General features: G+C 39.6%; 2 protein-coding genes across 2 annotated transcripts in view; one reads left to right on the top strand and one right to left on the bottom strand.

Annotated features, from left to right (window-relative positions):
* Nucleotides 1-5,797, top strand: part of ccdc186 (coiled-coil domain-containing protein 186) — a 32,759-nt gene extending 26,962 nt beyond the window's left edge. Inside the window, exons 15-16 of the mRNA XM_063003045.1 lie at nucleotides 115-334; nucleotides 2,954-5,797. Coding sequence (XP_062859115.1) covers nucleotides 115-334; nucleotides 2,954-3,037 — 304 coding nt within the window. The 3' untranslated portion in view covers nucleotides 3,038-5,797. The remainder of the gene's footprint in view (nucleotides 1-114; nucleotides 335-2,953) is intronic.
* Nucleotides 5,798-17,421: 11,624 nt separating this feature from the next.
* Nucleotides 17,422-18,582, bottom strand: adrb1 (adrenoceptor beta 1). The gene has a single exon (XM_063003742.1). It carries the CDS (start codon nucleotides 18,580-18,582, stop codon nucleotides 17,422-17,424), a length of 1,161 nt encoding a protein of 386 aa, XP_062859812.1.

Genomic DNA, 18,582 nt, shown 5'->3' with positions numbered 1-18,582 from the left:
GCACTAATATATCATGGAACAGCTGCCATTACGAAGCTTTTACAGGTTATCACACTTGGTGGCAGTGTGTAAGTGAGCCTGATTATTAACATGCAGCTCATTCATGTTTTGCAGAATTATCCAGAGCTACGTGCTTAGGGAAGAGACTGGAGCACTCTCATCTGAGGCATCAGACTTTACCAAAGCCCACTTGAGTAGGAAAGGGGGCATAATGGCCTCTCTGTACACATCACACCCAGCCGACAGTGCCCTCACTCTTGACCTCTCACTGGAGATTAACCACAAGCTCCAAGCTGTGCTGGAGGACACACTGCTCAAGAACATAACACTCAAGGTAAAATGACCGTCCATAATTCACACATGTACACTATATCAAGCTTAAACCTGTCATATCCACTTGGTTCTTACATGATTTGTTTTGCACTATTAAGTCACAGTGTGATCATTTAAGTATTTGAGTATTAGGTTTGGAAGTGGTACAGCACAGCAGCTGATAAAATCACAGCTTTTACTTGCCTGGGATTTTAGGGGCTAGATAACAGAAACAAAGCATGCAGAGCCAAGATAAATGAATAAGACACAGTGGGTACATTCCCATGCTGTGAACAGAAAGGTTGAATGACTAGTGCTCTGCTGTACATGGGAATGCAATAGCAAAAAGATCACATGGGATTAGATCTCAGTGTGAAGAAATAACAAGATTAGACACAAAAGAAAAGATCTATCAGAATATCTTACTGAAGTAGAAAGGGACTGTGATTGTTTCACTGATTTAAGGCATCTTTAAATAAGCTCTGTGTCATTCATTTTCTTTTTTTTGTTAGTTTTTTCATAAGCTAGTCAAACTACATTTTTGTCAGTAAAATTATAAATGTCATGATGCAGTTTTTTCACCTGTCAGAGAGATTTCGTGTTCTTTTTTTTTTTGTTTGTTTGGGTGGCTCGGTGGGTAGCACTGTCGCCTCACAGCAACAAGGTCCTGTGTTCGATACCCAGGTAGGGTGGTCTGGGTCCTTTTTGTGTGGAGTTTGCATGTTCTCCCCGTGTCTGCGTGGGTTTCCTCCGGGAGCTCCGGTTTCCTCCCACAGTCCAAAGCCATGCAGTCAGGTTATTTGGAGAAAATTGTCCATGACTGTGTTTGACATTAAACTTGTGAACTAAGGAATCTTGTGTAACGAGTAACTACAGTTTCTGTCATGAATGTCACCAAAGACTGTAAAACATGACGTTGGGTGCCCAGGTGGCGCAGCGGGATATTCCGCTAGCGCACCAGCACCGAGTTTCTGAACTCCTCAGTTCGAAACTCGTGTTGCCACCGGTTGACTGGGCGCCATTTGGTGGGCATAATTGGCAGTGCCTGCAGCAGATACTAATTGGCCACCATATCTGCAGGGTGGGGGCTGCACTATGTGTGGGTGGGTCTTCATACGTAAGGACCCTGACTGGCGGGAGAGGCGCCTGTGCAGAATGCAGGGGCGAGAAGAGGAGGGCTGTACACGTGTCGGAAGAGGCGTGTGCAGAGACGTGCTCTCCTTGGATGCAATCTGGTATCTCTCAGCAGCGGAAGACAAAATTGAGTGTGCTAAATCAGGAAGAAAATGGGGAGAAAATGCATTTAAAAAACATGACATTAAAATCCTAATAAATAAATACTTTAATTTTACAGCTAATAAGCAACTAAATGCCAAGTTTTTACAAAATTACTATTGGTTACACAATGAAGCACTGTTTTTATGATTATTTTCCCACTCCCAACATGTCCAAGAGGTGCCTTGCATCTAAAAACATTTATTGACTGAGATTGTTGTTTTTATTGATTTAGAATGTTTTTTGGCTTGTGAGTAGGAAATACTTGGCAAGCACTGCTAGAAAAGTTAGAACACAGGATTTTGCTCTTTTATCTAGACTAGTGCTATCTAAACTTTTTGTCAGCTTAATCACAAAGGGCCACAACAATGGACAAGTAGGTGCACAAATGCATTAATGCATACAGTGGTGCCTTGAAACGCGACAGTAATTGGTTTTGGAAGTGGCGTCAAGTGTAAAAGGCGTTGAGTTTCAGAGTATTTTTTCCATAAGGATGTATGGGAAACCTGTTTATGCGTTCATGGTCCTGTTTATGCGTTCATGGTATATACTGTATTTTAGGCTAATGTAAAATACTGGGGTTGTTTTTGGCACTTATACACTGAAAATAACACAAATATAATATAAAAACACTGAAATACAATTGAAAAACAGTTAAATACAATTAAACCTACACTTTACCTGTACTTCTTTATTGTTTCCTTTTGCTTCTTAATAGTGAAGAGAGAAGTTTAGTGTTCCAATGTTGTTCTTTTAATACATTAAGTCACGTTAAGGTTTTTTTAACAATAAGTGTCTTAGACTCTCTCGGGAAAAAAAGCTGATTCTCACCATTTCTCAGCACCCCGAGCTGTAACACAAGTTTAAAAGTGAAACGGGGAAAATCCAGCTAAACACAGATACATGTGGTGCTTTCAAAATGAATTTGACGGTTATTCCACACAAATGCAGATTCATCTCATATTCGCATTTTGATTACGTTTTACCGCACTGCTCAAGCCGAGCACTGAGCAAAGTGACAGTCGCACAGGTCGAGTTTAAGGTAAACGTCGAGTTTGAAGGTATAAATTTCTTAACGAAGGGTGTCAAATTTCAAAGATTTTAAATTTAAGGGACGTCGAGTTGCAAGGTACCACTGTATAAATAATGGGTATAGAGATGTAGGCCACACCTTCACCACATAGCCAATCAGCTACAGGTTAAAAACAGTAATTTCCTTTGTTTAAACTGTTAATCTATTGTTGCCATATTTCATCTGTTACCTTGCTGATTATGCCTTTTTTTAACTGTGTCAAGTTAAAAGTGAAAAGCAGCAGAGCTCTATTAAAATTCCTGACGACGGTGTGATGTGATTCTCTCCGTACAGGAGAATCTGCAGACTCTGGGAGTAGAGATTGAGAGACTAATTCAGCAGCAGAGGCCCGCTGAATCCAGTGTGAGCAGGAAGTGACAGCAGTGCTGTCAGTCTACACGGGTCTTTATACGACATCACAAATGTGAAACCAGTTTACAAGTGGTCAGGTGCTCTGGAGGACTGTGTGACAAGCAGAAGAAGGTGAAAGACATATCAACCACAAAGCAACTGGAGGACTTTTGCTCTTCTGCATCTGCTTACCGTCAGGCTTTGCTCCTGTCTGACTGAATAGCAGATCCTCTCAAACTGTCCCGTGTAAGCTGCTCTGTGAAATGTAGCTACCGTATCTGCTCCTTGTGACTAGAGCCAGTTTCTAAAACCACGGCCGAATTGCACTCTCTTCAACCCGGTAACTTGTACATGTAAATAGCCTGGATGGTGAATGATGTAGTAACTGTGTGAATGGGTGTTCAACAATGGTACTTCTGTCTTTTCTTTAAACAATGAAAGTGCTTGATCCTATATATAAAAACAAATGATAACTCATGGGTAATGATGCATTTTAAAAACAGCCGAATGCTCTAGACCTGCTCCAGTTCTATTATCTTCTGCATACAGGCCACTGTTCTTTCTTTGACCCGTTATGTATATGTGCCAGTTACTGAATGTGTTACATAATGAGCATACCCTAATGCATACCCTACGTCTTTCAGCTTGTGAAAGGTGACATTTTTTGTCATAAGGTGTCAAAAAGGCTATGCCAAAAATACACCCAATGCACTTTGTCTATATTAAGTGTCACATTACATCTTAATACAGATTAATCATGACTACTGGGATAATTGCAAATATCTAGGGCAGGTCTTTATTATATTTGTGTCTGGTCTAAGTTTAAATTAAATCAATGTTGTTTTGTCTTGCTTGCTGAGAAGAATTCATTTGCCCTGCAGAGAAACTACCAGTAATTACATTGTAACACAGCCATTTATTTCTCTCCTTCAATTTGGGTTTCTATGTATTAAGCTATTTCGGGGCTTATAAGGCAGTTCAAATGGGCACGTGGAATACCTGATTACCTGAAGTACAGTGTATGTTTTAATGCAGTAAAAAGCATTTGCATAAAACTATTAAAAGTAGATGCATGGGCATTATGAGGCGGATGCTACATTTATGGTCGACTCTACTAATCAGATATGAATTTAAATTTTAGTATGGTCATCCAGAGATGCAATTGACAAGTGTAAAATTCACATATAAAATATTATTGTTATGAGTATAATCTTGGTACAAAACATCTACAATTAGGGTTTGTGATTCCATAAACAGCTATTAGGAACATTTTGAGAATCTGACATGACCTACTTAGTGAGAAAATAGTACAGCACTATTATAAAGTGCATGACTGGTAATAATGAAGGAATCAGATTTTCTTTATATAAGCTTGCCAGTTGTGTTAAATATCGGTAAGTGGTATTTGTCAGTAACATGCCAAACATCCAACCACTAAAGAAATGGTAAATAACACACCTGGTGTGTTGAGGTATAAAAATAGTGCAGTACAGTTATGCTGAGTATAATGTATCCAACACTTGTGTGGATGTGCTTTGTACAGACTAGAGGATTGTACTATTGCAGAACAGGAGCTTTTGGGCAGGTCAGACAGCCAGTTAATGCTACACTATGCTGGTAGATCAAAAATGTTTCTAAATTTCAGAAATAGCTCAATACAGATGTTTTGGCAATATATATTAAACTATAAAATTATGATTGGCCTTTTATGAATATTGGCATTTGGCATCAGTTAAAAACGCACTGTTGCAATTGACTAATAAAAACATGTTGACACAGTGTATCTGCCAATGGATGGCACTACCCACAATTCATCTTTAAACTGTTGTCTTTAAACTATTGCACTGTGCTGGTAAATCTTAGTTTCTTATTGATGTGGAAACATCTCCACCAATAAACACAGCCAACCAGCAAAGTTGTGGCTTTAAGTTTGGATATGGGTGCACTGGACTTGAGCAGTCACCAGTAGAGTCAGACCTCTATTACACATATCCCAGTCCCATCCAGGTCAGGGTGTGATCCCTGGAGCAAGTGTCCCATTTAAGGACTTCTAAAGGATGTTTTTGTGGCATATAATTCCTCTGGTAAAATCAAACCAGACTAAATACTTTATTCTGGTTCTGACTGCCTGGGTAGTTCTTGGCCAGTAGATCTCTGCTTTTTCTTTTTAATAGAAAAGAATAGCTCATTGCTGCGTATTGCAAGCTTCTCCAAGGTAAAATATGAAGGATATATTATTATTGGTGTACTGTGGTGGTGTACACAGGGACCATCTTATTTATTGTCTTGTCAGTCATTACCAGGTATTAAGCCTGAATGTATGAAATGAAGACTTTTGCCCTTAAGCTGCAAAGATGGTTTAATACCTGCGTATGACACACTCCATTTTCCCAAACACATCCGAAAAATCCCCTGCAAAGCAAGATAAAAATATCTGTGCAGAGTAAACAGAAATGTGCACGAGGCTGTGACCTCTAGGACAAACACTGTAAATTCTGTCAATAATGTTATGTTTAATTATTTATTTTGTTTTCCTCTGAATTTCTCTTGAAGTATAAAATGACAAATTCTCTCTTGAAGTATGTGTGTATGTAAATCATAAGTGATGAGAAAAAAATCTTGGTTCTTTTTCTATTCTGTCATTTGTGCTTTGTTTAATTAAGTATTCGAACTATGATTATAAACTTGTAGATAATGTCATGTAAAAAGTGTAATGTTTTTAATCCCAAAATCGTAATTCCTGTCTGTACATACGGTGCACATAAGGAATTAAAGGATGTCGGTGTCCGGTGAAACTGGGTTTTGACTGCTTATTTAGATCATAATGGCATGTCATATAAAGGCATGCTCTTGTTTATCGTCTGAAACTATCAACACTGTAATGCAAATAAGTGCATCAGGGACAGACAAGCATCAGCATGAATTTAATTAAGGAGGTCAGTCTGTTTGTACCAGGAGCATTTATATCTAGCAGAAAGAGCAAAGCTTCATGCACAGAAGGCAGGGGTGCAGTTTATTTCCCAAGATAGATGAGCCTTATTTTTACAGATTGCTGAATCTGGTCACTTAATCTAAAGGGATGCTGATGTAGAAAGAAGTCTCTTGCCCAAATTCAACTTAGATTTATTGAGTAAACAGACATTTTTGGCAGTTATTTGAACTTAATTCATTTAGTAGACTTGTACTTTATGACAGCCGTTTTAATTTGATTCGTAAGGTAAATGAATGCACTGTACACTAGCGGAGTACATTTGGATTTGATTGTTTGTCAGTCATTTTAATTAGATTTACTGAGTTTAGAGAGTTTGTAAATTGTACTATTGGCACTGAATAAGGTACAAATTTAAAGGTACTTTACATGAGTACCTTTAAACATGTCATGTAAACCTAATTCATGAAGTAAATTTGCATTCTAAAAGCAATTTTAGTTTGATTTAGTAGGTGCATTGGATTTATTAGAAATTTATTAACTTAAGAAATTATTACCTCATTAATTATTATACAGTAGTGTTCAAAAAAATAGCAGTGATTTAAAAAAAGTGAATAAAGCACAAAACAAAATCATTATAATAACTTTTATTTCCATAAATGCAAATGCACTGAAAATACTACACTTTCAATTCTAAATCAAAACATTAAGAACATCTAGCCAGTTTGTGTTACAGTTTGTGCCTTTACAGAAAGTTAAGAAAAATGAATATTAGGTTGTTCAAAAAAATATCAGTGCCAGCATTTTACTTTAAAAAATGTATCAACTAAAAATTTTTGAGGTTATACTTTAAATTACTGAACTAATATTTAATGGCATAACAATTGTTTCCGAGATCTGTGTTGCATGGAGTCGACCAACTTCTGGCACCTCTGAACAGGTATTCCAGTCCAGGATGATTAGACTATATTCCACAGTTCTTCTGAATTTTGGGGTTTTGCCTAAAAAAAAAACACATTTCAGATGTCAGCCTACAAGTTCTCTATGGGATTGAGGTCAGGGGATTGGGCTGGCCACTCTATTACCTCAATCTTGTTTGTCTGTAACCAAGATGTTTTGGGTCATTGTCATGTTGAAACACCCATTTTAAGGACATTTCTTCTTCGACATAGGCCAACATAATCTCCTCAAGTATTCTGATATATTTAAACTCATGCATGATCCCTCGTATGTGATAAACAGACGTAACACCATGATATGAAAAACATATTTCAAATCATCATTTTGTACCACCATGCTAAACTGTCTTCACAGTGAACTTTGGCTTGAATTCAGTGCTCGGGGGGCGTCTGACATACTGTCCACGGCCACTAGACCCAAAAAAAAACAATTTCGCTTTCACCAGTTCACAAAATGTTGAGCCATTTCTCTTTGGACCAGTCAATGTGTTCCCTGGCAAATTTGAACCCATTCAGGACATGTCTTTTTCTTAACAACGGGACTTTGCAAGGAGATCTCGCTGGTAAATTGGCTTCACTTAATCATCTTCTGTACTCACTGGTAACTTCAGATGTTCCTTGATCTTTCGGGAGGTGATCATTGGCTGAACCTTTGCCATTTTGGCTATTCTTCTATCCTTTCAAACAGTAGTTCCATGCTTCCTTCTGCGTCTTTCAGGTTTTGGTTGTCACTTCAAAGCATTTTAGATCATTTTAGCTGAGCAGCCAATAATTTGCTGCACTTCTCTGTATGTTTTTTCCCTCTACTATTAACTTTTTAATCAAAGTATGCTGTTCATCAGAACAATGTCTGGAACAACCCATTTTATCCAGTATTTCAGAAGAAAATGTGCTATGACCAACCTGTGCAACATTTGCCACCCTCCTACCTTAAATAATGGCCAAAATTGACACCTGTTCTTCTGCAGAATGAATGACTTCACCAATTGAAATCCTCACTGCTATTATTTTGAACAACCCCAATCAATGCTTCGATTACTCAGAATGAGCGGCATGCATGTCCTAATTGTTGGGTTTGTTTTGTTTTCATTACTCTACTACACTTTCAGGTAAATTATTTGCTATGTAGAAATAGCATTTCTACTAAAAACAGTGATTTATCAGGTTAATGGTGGGTGTTGGACTGCTATTTTTTTGAACACCACTGTACCTAGACTTGCGGAGAAATGAATAAATAGTTAGCAGTACAGTGGCACGTTTGGTAGTGTGTGCTTAAAAAACCTTTGAATTTAATTTATTAAACAGCAGGGGCGAAGATGTGCATTTTAATTTATAATAATGTCTATAATTAATAATAATTATAACAAAATATAATATTATAATGTATTATTTCACATTATTTCCTACATAATGTGACACCAGCACCAATTGTCACACGCAAAATTAAAAAACGTCTGGATGTAGTGTGACAGAGTTAGATATGATCTGATTTCTTAATTAACTTACATCAGATAAACTGTGCAAGGAAATTAGTTTCCAAGGTGTGGACTAAATTATACTTACATTGATACATTTATAAGATCCAGTACTTTCACAGCTTTAGAAGAAATCAATGGACATGAAGTGAAAGTGATTAATGAGTCATTAGTTTTGTGCACCAAGTACAACTTCTGCCTGGAAAATGAATTTTAATGACTAAAGTTGTTCACTAAAATCTGAGACTGTTTAAAAGTCAATTAAGTTAAAGCCGTTGGTGAAAATGAAGAAATAATGCCCTATAAATATATCTTACACAAATGCAGGGTGTTCTTGCAGACTTTGCTGTCATTAAGTCAAGTTAAAAAATGGCTAAGACAGGTAGTACTGTTGCCTCACAGCAAGAAAGTACTGGGTCAATTTTTTTCAGGTGGCGCGGTCCAATTTCTTTCGTGTGGAGTTTGCATGTTCTTCTTGTGTCTGTGTGGGTTTCCTCAAGGAGCTCCAGTTTCCTCCCACAGTCCAAAGACATGTAAGTTAGGTAAACTGGAGATACAAAATTGGTGTATTGGTGTGAATGTGTGTGTGTGTGTCTGTGACAGGGTTGCAGTGGGTAGGTTACCACCCAAAAACACGATCCAATGACATGCAGTCAGGTTCATTGAATCTTCTAAAACTGCCATGTGTGTGTATGTCTGCCTTGTGATGGACTGGCAACCAACCGGGGTGTTTCCTGCCTTGTCCTCCTTCCACATTGTTGTCACCTCATGGAAGGTGACAAGAACTTTACCAAATATACACTGATCAGCCATGAGATTAAAACCCCCTCCTTGTTTCTACACTCACTGTCCATTTTATCAGCTCCACTTACCATATAGAAGCACTTTGTAGTTCTACAATTACTGACTGTAGTCCATTTGTTTCTCTACATACTTTTTAGCCTGCTTTCACCCTGTTCTTCAATGGTCAGGACCAACACAGAGCAGGTATTATTTGGGTGGTGGATCATTCTCAGCACTGCAGTGACAATGACATGGTGGTGGTGTGTTAGTGTATGTTGTGCTGATATGAGTGGATAAGACACAGCAGCGCTGCTGCAGTTTTTAAATACCGTGTCCACTCACTGTCCACTCTATTACACACTCCTACCTAGTTGGTCCACCTTGTAGATGTAAAGTTAGAGGCGATCGCTCATCTATTTCCGCTGTTTGAGTTGGTCATCTTCTAGACCTTCATCAGTGGTCACAGGACGCTGCCCACGTGGCGCTGTTGGCTGGATATTTTTGGTTGGTGGACTATTCTCAGTCCAGCAGTGACAGTGATGTATTTAAAAACTCTATCAGTGCTGCTGTGTCTGATCCACTCATACCAGCACAACACATAATAATACCTACTCTGTGGTGGTCCTGTGGGGGTTCTGACTATTGAAGAACAGGGTGAAAACAGGTTAAAAAAGTATGTAGAGAAACCGATGGACTACAGTCAGAAATTGTCAAACTACAAAGTGCTTCTATATGGTAAAAGAAGCTGATAAAATGGACAGTGAGTGTAGAAACAAGGAGGGGGTTTTAATGTTATGGCTGATCAGTGTAAAAAGAAGGAAAAGATACATCTCTAGATCTAATGATTTAGGTCAGTTAAACCATACATGTTAGCTTATACACATGAAGTTCACTGTTTGCATTGTTGTTTTTCTTTTTATCGATCTGTTACTTCAGACCAGCAGCTAGGATAGGATCTTTTTTCATTTTTTAAATCAGCCCACACGTGATATTATTCTGGCTGTTAGATAAGATGAAATATACCAGGTTAAGGGATCCTGTCCAGTGGGACATTGCATAAACCCAACAGCTAGGCTATTTTTAGTCTCCCCCCTTAACACACTCAGAATCTCATAAGCTCTCAAGACCTACAGAGAATTAATAAGCCACAGTTAGTGTCTCTTACCATCATCTTTATCTTGGCAATTATGCCACCACCCTCATTTAGAAAGTATTTTTAAACCGTTTAAACAACACCATACATGAATTATTAAAACCCTAATCAGAATCCATTTGATACATAACATAATCATAGTACATGTTCTACGGATATAAGGCACATGCCTTGCCACCGAATGGAAGATCTGAGACAATGTAGGAAATGTATGGAAGTAAGCTAGATTTACAGGTGCACATATCACATGACAACCCATCATCATCATCATCATCCCACAGAAGAGCTACGTGCTGAATAGGCTGTTAGTCAGCAGGGGAGGGAAAAATAGCAGTGCGCTGTGTTCTCTCTAATGTGTAAAGAAACAAAACAAGTAAAAGTGGTTTAAATCTTGTGATGGTAATCCATTAAGTATCCCTTTCAGACAGATATCCATCAAAGTTTAAATATATTTACTATAATATAATTACAGACAGCTTGTGTCAATTCACTCTATACTAAATAATAGAAAGAGAAAAGACATTAGTGAATTATTTGATCTGTTACTGAGTGTACATACTGGGGCAGATACTGCACACCGATACACACAATACTGTACTTTTGAAGTCTATGGACAGTCAATCATTTATAGTGCAGACTGGGGAAACTACTGTATATGTACCTTTGTATTTATTACCTGTTAAAATTAGCTTAAGAATGAATATTTTGTGTATCTGCTAATCACACAATAGTAATTATTATTCTAATTATGTCAAGATATCTTCTATATACAGTGTATCACAAAAGTGAGTACACCCCTCACATTTCTGCAGATATTTAAGTATATCTTTTCATGGGACAACACTGACAAAATGACACTTTGACACAATGAAAAGTAGTCTGTGTGCAGCTTATATAACAGTGTAAATGTATTCTTCCCTCAAAATAACTCAATATACAGCCATTAATGTCTAAACCACCGGCAACAAAAGTGAGTACACCCCTAAGAGACTACACCCCTAAATGTCCAAATTGAGCACTGCTTGTCATTTTCCCTCCAAAATGTCATGTGACTCGTTAGTGTTACTAGGTCTCAGGTGTGCATAGGGAGCAGGTGTGTTCAATTTAGTAGTACAGCTCTCACACTCTCTCATACTGGTCACTGAAAGTTCCAACATGGCACCTCATGGCAAAGAACTCTCTGAGGATCCTAAAAGACGAATTGTTGCGCTACATGAAGGTGGCCAAAGCTACAAGAAGATTGCCAACACCCTGAAACTGAGCTGCAGCACAGTGGCCAAGATCATCCAGCGTTTTAAAAGAGCAGGGTCCACTCAGAACAGACCTCGCGTCGGTCGTCCAAAGAAGCTGAGTGCACGTGCTCAGCGTCACATCCAACTGCTGTCTTTGAAAGATAGGCGCAGGAGTGCTGTCAGCATTGCTGCAGAGATTGAAAAGGTGGGGGGTCAGCCTGTCAGTGCTCAGACCATACGCCGCACACTACATCAAATTGGTCTGCATGGCCGTCACCCCAGAAGGAAGCCTCTTCTGAAGTCTCTACACGAGAAAGCCCGCAAACAGTTTGCTGAAGACATGTCAACAAAGGACATGGATTACTGGAACCATGTCCTATGGTCTGATGAGACCAAGATTAATTTGTTTGGTTCAGATGGTCTCAAGCATGTGTGGCGGCAATCAGGTGAGGAGTACAAAGATAAGTGTGTCATGCCTACAGTCAAGCATGGTGGTGGGAATGCCATGGTCTGGGGCTGCATGAGTGCAGCAGGTGTTGGGGAGTTACATTTCATTGAGGGACACATGAACTCCAATATGTACTGTGAAATACTGAAGCAGAGCATGATCCCCTCCCTCTGGAAACTGGGTCGCAGGGCAGTGTTCTAGCATGATAATGACCCCAAACACGCCTCTAAGATGACCACTGCTTTATTGAAGAGGCTGAGGGTAAAGGTGATGGACTGGCCAAGCATGTCTCCAGACCTAAACCCAATAGAACATCTTTGGGGCATCCTCAAGCGGAAGGTGGAGGAGCGCAAAGTCTTGAATATCCGCCAGCTCCGTGATGTCGTCATGGAGGAGTGGAAAAGCATTCCAGTGGCAACCTGTGAAGCTCTGGTAAACTCCATGCCCAGGAGAGTTAAGGCAGTTCTGGGAAATAATGGTGGCCACACAAAATATTGACACTTCAGGAACTTTCACTAAGGGGTGTACTCACTTTTGTTGCCGGTGGTTTATACATTAATGGCTGTATATTGAGTTATTTTGAGGGAAGAATAAATTTACACTGTTATATAAGCTGCACACAGACTACTTTTCATTGTGTCAAAGTGTCATTTTGTCAGTGTTGTCCCATGAAAAGATATACTTAAATATCTGCAGAAATGTGAGGGGTGTACTCACTTTTGTGATACACTGTACATGATAATTCTGCTTTTAAAGCTCTTCGTGGTTTGGCCCCAGCTTATCTTCAAGAGCTCCTACACCCTTACATTCCTTCTCGCTCCTTAAGGTCCTCTGGTGGAAGATTTCTCTCTATGCCTCTGACTACATTGTCCTCAATGGGTGGCAGATCTTTTAGTGCTGTTGCTCTTAAGCTCTGAAACTCTCTGCCTCAATCTTCTATCTCTTCTTTTAAGTCCCTACTGAAGACTTATCTCTTTGAACAGTATTTTTGTTCCCACTCTCCTGTAAAGCGACCTTGAGGCTGTGAAAGGCGCTATATAAATAAAACTTATTATTATTACACCCATTTTCAGTTTGCACACTCTGGGCATTTAACCATAAATCATCATGTACTGATAGTTATGGGGGCATATCCAGATTAAACATCTGAATTGGTTAAATATACAGTTGAGGGGGAAAACATCTCTATTTTTTATTTATGTCTAATGAAATGTGGTTTGACTATAGTAGACAAATACTGTACATTGCACCTACAACTAATGCACACAATTACACATTTCAAGTCAAATTAAAATGACTGGATCACTTACATTTACAGTATGATACAATGGTGTACAGGGAGAAGCAAGAACATGCTATGGGGTTTGAAAGTCAGATCTGAGTCAAGTAATGTGTGCCCTTGAATTACTAATAGTGGCTCGGGTGGCACAGCGGTCTATTATTCGTGGATTTCCTCCAGGAGCTCCGGTTTCCTCCCACAGTCCAAAAACATGCAGACAGGTTAATTGGAGACATTGAATTGCCCTATAGGTGAATGGGTGTGTGTTTGTGTGTCTGCCCTCAATGCGCCCATTGAAAAGCTGGGATAGGCTCCAGCAAGACACCCGCGACCCTAATTGGATAAGCGGTTAAGAAAGTGAGTGAGTGTACAACTATATAGAACTACAGAGATGTGTTTTAAAATAGAATGCTATAAACTATTAGAATGGTTACATAATTAAAAATGTGTGTTTTGTTAAGGGCAAGTAAGATTACTGACCTAAAGAAAGTGGAGATGCTGGTTTGTACAGCCTAAAGAGGACCGTTCAAGCAAGAAATCCAAGAATCAATTATGCTGAAATCCAGGTAATTCTAAAGGGTTCACAAACTTGTTATTTTTCTTTTTTAACTGAATACTATGTGGTCAAAAGCATCTGGGTTCCTGACAATGAGTTTATTGAAGATTACCTTCTAAAGTCATGGGTTTTATAGAATTTCCCAGGTTTCTGTGGAAATTTGCGCTTATTGAGTCAAAAGAGTCTTTGATGCTTGCTTACAGAGTTGGTTCAGTTCTTGTGATGTCATTAGTGGATCACTATCTCTATAAAACAATGCTCTCAAGGTGTTAATCTAAGGTATGTCACAGGTTTGCATTTGCATCAAATGTCTTTGTGCTTTAGCACTTACCACTGTCAGCATCAATACAGGTTTCTGCCAAACAGATGATAATTATAATAAATGATCACAAAATAGCATGGTACCAGAGGCATGCTGCTGATGATGACAGTGCTAAATTGAGTCAGCCATATTCCACTTAGTCATTTTAAATGTGCAGTTGGGCTCTGGGGAGAGCTAAAACATGAATGCATTTTTAAAGCGTTCAATCCGGTCATGATTAATAGTACACAGCTGTGGACTAAAATGTTTCCCCCAGCATGCCATATCAAAAGCTCAGGTCTCTAAAGCTGAGTGCACCTTAATATTTTACAGTATGATACAATAGTCTACAGGGAGAAGCAAGAACATTGCAATGGGGTTTAAAAGTCAGATTTGAGTACTTGAGTCAAGTAATGTGTGTCTATGAATTACTTATAGTGGCTAATAGTGCTACTCCAACACCACTGATTGGTGCTATCAGCCAGGGAAAAGATGACTAAAGCCCGGGAATGGACTGGCGCCCTATCCAGGGTGTTCCTGCCATGTGCTCAGTGTCTCCCGGTGGAACCAGCCCCACCACAACCTTGACCAGGACAAAGTGGGTAATACATTTCAATGGAAATTATTTAATAGGAACCCATTAAGACCAAACCTGACAAACATTTTTTCCTGTATATATGTTTTAATGCCTGCACATATCTGCTGCATTTCTTGCAGTGGGTCCAGTACCATTTAACCCACACATAGTCCGGCCCCCACCCTGCAGATATGGTGGCCAATTAGTATCTGCCAATTATGCCCAGCAGATGGCACCCAGCCGACCGGTGGCAACACCAACTTTTGAACCGAGGAGTTCAGAAACTTGATGCTGGTGTGCTAGCGGAATATCCTGCTGCACCACCTGGGTGCACATATGGCATTTAAAAAAAAGAAAACAGCTTATTCATTAAAATCATTATTTCAGGTATTTTTCAAGGTGATGTACAGAAGTAGAGGTGTTCTCAGCCTGTTTTAATATTTTGTTGTGCATAAAAAACAACATATAACACAGTTTATTCTCCAGAGAGTATTTTAATGCTTTAAAGGTTCTTGTCAGGGTACTTTACACATGATTGGTATTTAATTTACTGCAAAAACAAAGTGATAACGGGGGTCCAACCACGACGTTTACAACTGCACAATTTATTGCACACTAGCACAGGAGCCACATACATTACATGAGCCATAAAGCCATTAGATACATAAATCTAGATATATGACACTGCACAGAAAAATGCACTGAATTAAACAGCACCAGACCTACCAGTGACTGAATAAATAAAATACTGAGCTCCCATTACAGAATCAGAAAAACTTACATATTAAAAATGAAACATGATATGTAAAGAAAAGGAAAGCAGCTCACATTTGAGTGTATTTTGTAAAAGGTGCAAACATCAAGCACTGAATCACAGTTTCGTTCACAGGATCACACACCCAACACTCTTTTTATTAACTGTACGTAGTACAAAATATCGACTGTAGTTTTACAAAGCTGTTTAATATAAACAAAGTTCCTTAAATACAGCTTGCACACCTTGAAAGGTATGCAGTAAAGTAAGGCTGTGTAGAAAATATTTCTTTAAATGTCACATTACATTCGTATGTACAATATGACGGCCGATGACTAGGAAATCTTACCCCAAGTCAGTGCTCAAGTGTTTTTAAATGAAAATCTCTGTATTATTTGACGTATTAACAGTCATGTTGCATTGCTCTAAATCAGATAGTTTGGATAGCAAATGTTTTGCTTATGTACAGTAGTATTACTAAATATGGAACACATTTTATTTATCTTCTGTGCATCCTCCAGGCTAATGACAACGTGTAAACAAGCTATATGTCTTTTCAGCATTTAAAAATATCATGTTAGATTTGCAGGCCCATGTTCAGGACAAAATCTAAACAAAATTAGTTCTGTATTTTACTGGTATCAAGTGCAAGTTGGGAATACATTTTGAACATGGAGCCAATTTATTCACTTTTTGGGAGGTTGGAGGAAAATGCAGTATCCACACTAAACCTACAGTTCACATGGGACATAGGATCCCTTATCACACAGTTTCCAGCTCCACTAATGAGTAACTTACTGAATATTACTACATTAATAATAAGCAAATTTTTCATTGGTTCGAATATACACCGATCTGGCATAACATTATGACCACTGACAGGTAAAGTGAATAACACTGATTATTTCTTCATCACAGCACCTGTTAGTGGGTGGGATATATTAGGCAGCAAGTGAACATTTTATCCTGAAAGTTGATGTGTTAGAAAATGGGCAAGAAAAATGTTTGACAAGGGCCAAATTGTGAGCATCTTCAAAACTGCAGCTCTTGTGGGGTGTTCCAGGTCTGCAGTGGTCAGTATCTATTAAAAGTCGTCCAAGGAAGAAACAGTGGTAAACCAACGACAGGGTCATGGGCGGCCAAGGCTCACTGATGCACGTGGGGAGCGAAGGCTGGGTCGTGTGGTCCGATCCAACAGACGAGCTACTGTAGCTCACATTGTTATTGTTAAGTTAATGTTGGTTCTGATAGAAAGGTGTCAGAATACACAGTGTATCACAGTTTGTTGTGTATGGGGCTGCATAGCCGCAGACCAGTCAGTTAGGAAGGTCGTCATAATGTTATGCCTGATCGGTGTATATACATATATATACAAAGAACTAATTATTTAAAACTATTTTTAGAGCAACGTGAGTCCCATCATACGTAGTTTAGCATATAATGGAAACGTTATCTACATTATCTCCAACAGCTTCTTCTGATCGACTGACTAGTGAAAGACTGATACACATTTTGCATGAAACACAGAAACACACTACCACATTAGTGTCAGCGCAGTGCTGAGAATTTCTCACAATCCAAAAAACATCTGGTCATTGAGGGTCATATGGGGGTGCAATTTCATTGATGGGGTACATGGGCATGGCAAAGTGTACAGAGCAACAGATGGGTTGCAGTTAGTATTAGTATATCCACAAATTGTTTATCATTAATAAAAGTACATACAAGATAAATGTAGGTAAAGTGTGTGTGTCATACATATAAATGTATATGTGTATCTATAGTATATACACATGCACATATATATAGACACACATGTGTGCGTATAAGCAGAACAACTTTGCCTAGATGGTTCACCTTGTTTGACGAGGATGATGGCAAAGCCTATGCAGATGTGTCCATTCATGTATGTTTTTTAAAGAATTAAATTAATCGTACCAAGGACACAAGAGGAAATAAAAAAGGTCAGAGCTGCGACTCTGTGTGGAACATTTTGCAGCTGTTGTCCAGGCTGCAGTTGCTATCCAGAGTACCGTTCCAGTCGTTCCAGTTTGTCAATGCGCGGCTCTCCACGGCGCAACGGGACAGTTCACACGAACTTATATTCAGACTGGCATCTGCCCGCCTCGGCCAGCAGGGCATCAGCAGCCTGCGGAAAGCTTTCCTGAAGTCCGGACTGCGGCAATAAATGAGTGGATTAAAAGCTGAGTTGGCATACCCGAGCCAGTTAAAAAATACGAAAAGCTCCTTGTCCACAGCGTTGGCGCAGAATCCGCGCACCACGTTTACCAGAAAGAAGGGCAACCAGCAGAGAGTGAATGTGCCCATAATGATGCCCAGGGTCTTCAGTGCTTTCTGCTCTTTCATCGCCACTGGTCGCTTTCTGTTCACAGAAACAACTTGGCTGGAGTAAAACCTCCCTTCGCACTTGTCTATTTTGCGCATCTGTTTCTTGGCTTCTCGGTATACCTGGGCATACACGAACACCATCACCACTAAAGGAATGTAGAAGGATATAATCGAAGATGCCACCGCGTATGCCCTGTTGGTGATGAAATCGCAGCACTCCGGGTCTTCATAGCACGCAGTGCCTTCTCCATCCCTTGACCAGTGCAGTAAGATCGGAGGAAATGAGACCAGAGCCGAAACTGCCCAAACTGCGCACACGACCCCTTTGGCTCTTGTTTTGGTCAGTAGGCTTTGGTACCGAAAAGGCCATGTGATTGCAATGTATCTGTCTATGGCGATCACGCACAGGGTCTCGATGCTCGCCGTGACGCACAGGACATCTACCGCAATCCATACTTCGCAAAAGTACGAGCCGTATAACCACGAGCCCTTAAGCTCCAGAACAGCCCCAAAAGGCACCACTAACAAACCCATGATCAGGTCAGCACACGCCAGAGACACAATAAACACATTAGTAAGGGTCTGCAGCCTCTGATTGCGCGCTATAGCCACGATCACCAGGATATTTCCAAGCACCGTGATCACCACGATCAGAACCATGACCATGCCCATAGCCACCAGCCACTGCTCCGACAAACTCTCCTCGCTGTCCGCTCCGTTAACATCCACACTTTTTGAGTCGTTGGTATAATTCATGGACAGGAACCAGTCCCCCAT

The sequence above is a fragment of the Trichomycterus rosablanca genome, chromosome 10 (assembly GCF_030014385.1).
Source record: "Trichomycterus rosablanca isolate fTriRos1 chromosome 10, fTriRos1.hap1, whole genome shotgun sequence".
NCBI classification, from domain to species: Eukaryota; Metazoa; Chordata; class Actinopteri; order Siluriformes; family Trichomycteridae; genus Trichomycterus; species Trichomycterus rosablanca.
This window is presented reverse-complemented; position numbering and strand designations above follow the sequence as displayed.

What these genes read in the sequence shown, in the direction of transcription:
- adrb1 (XM_063003742.1), bottom strand. Translation starts at nt 18,582, where the DNA reads ATGGGGGACTGGTTCCTGTCCATGAATTATACCAACGACTCAAAAAGT.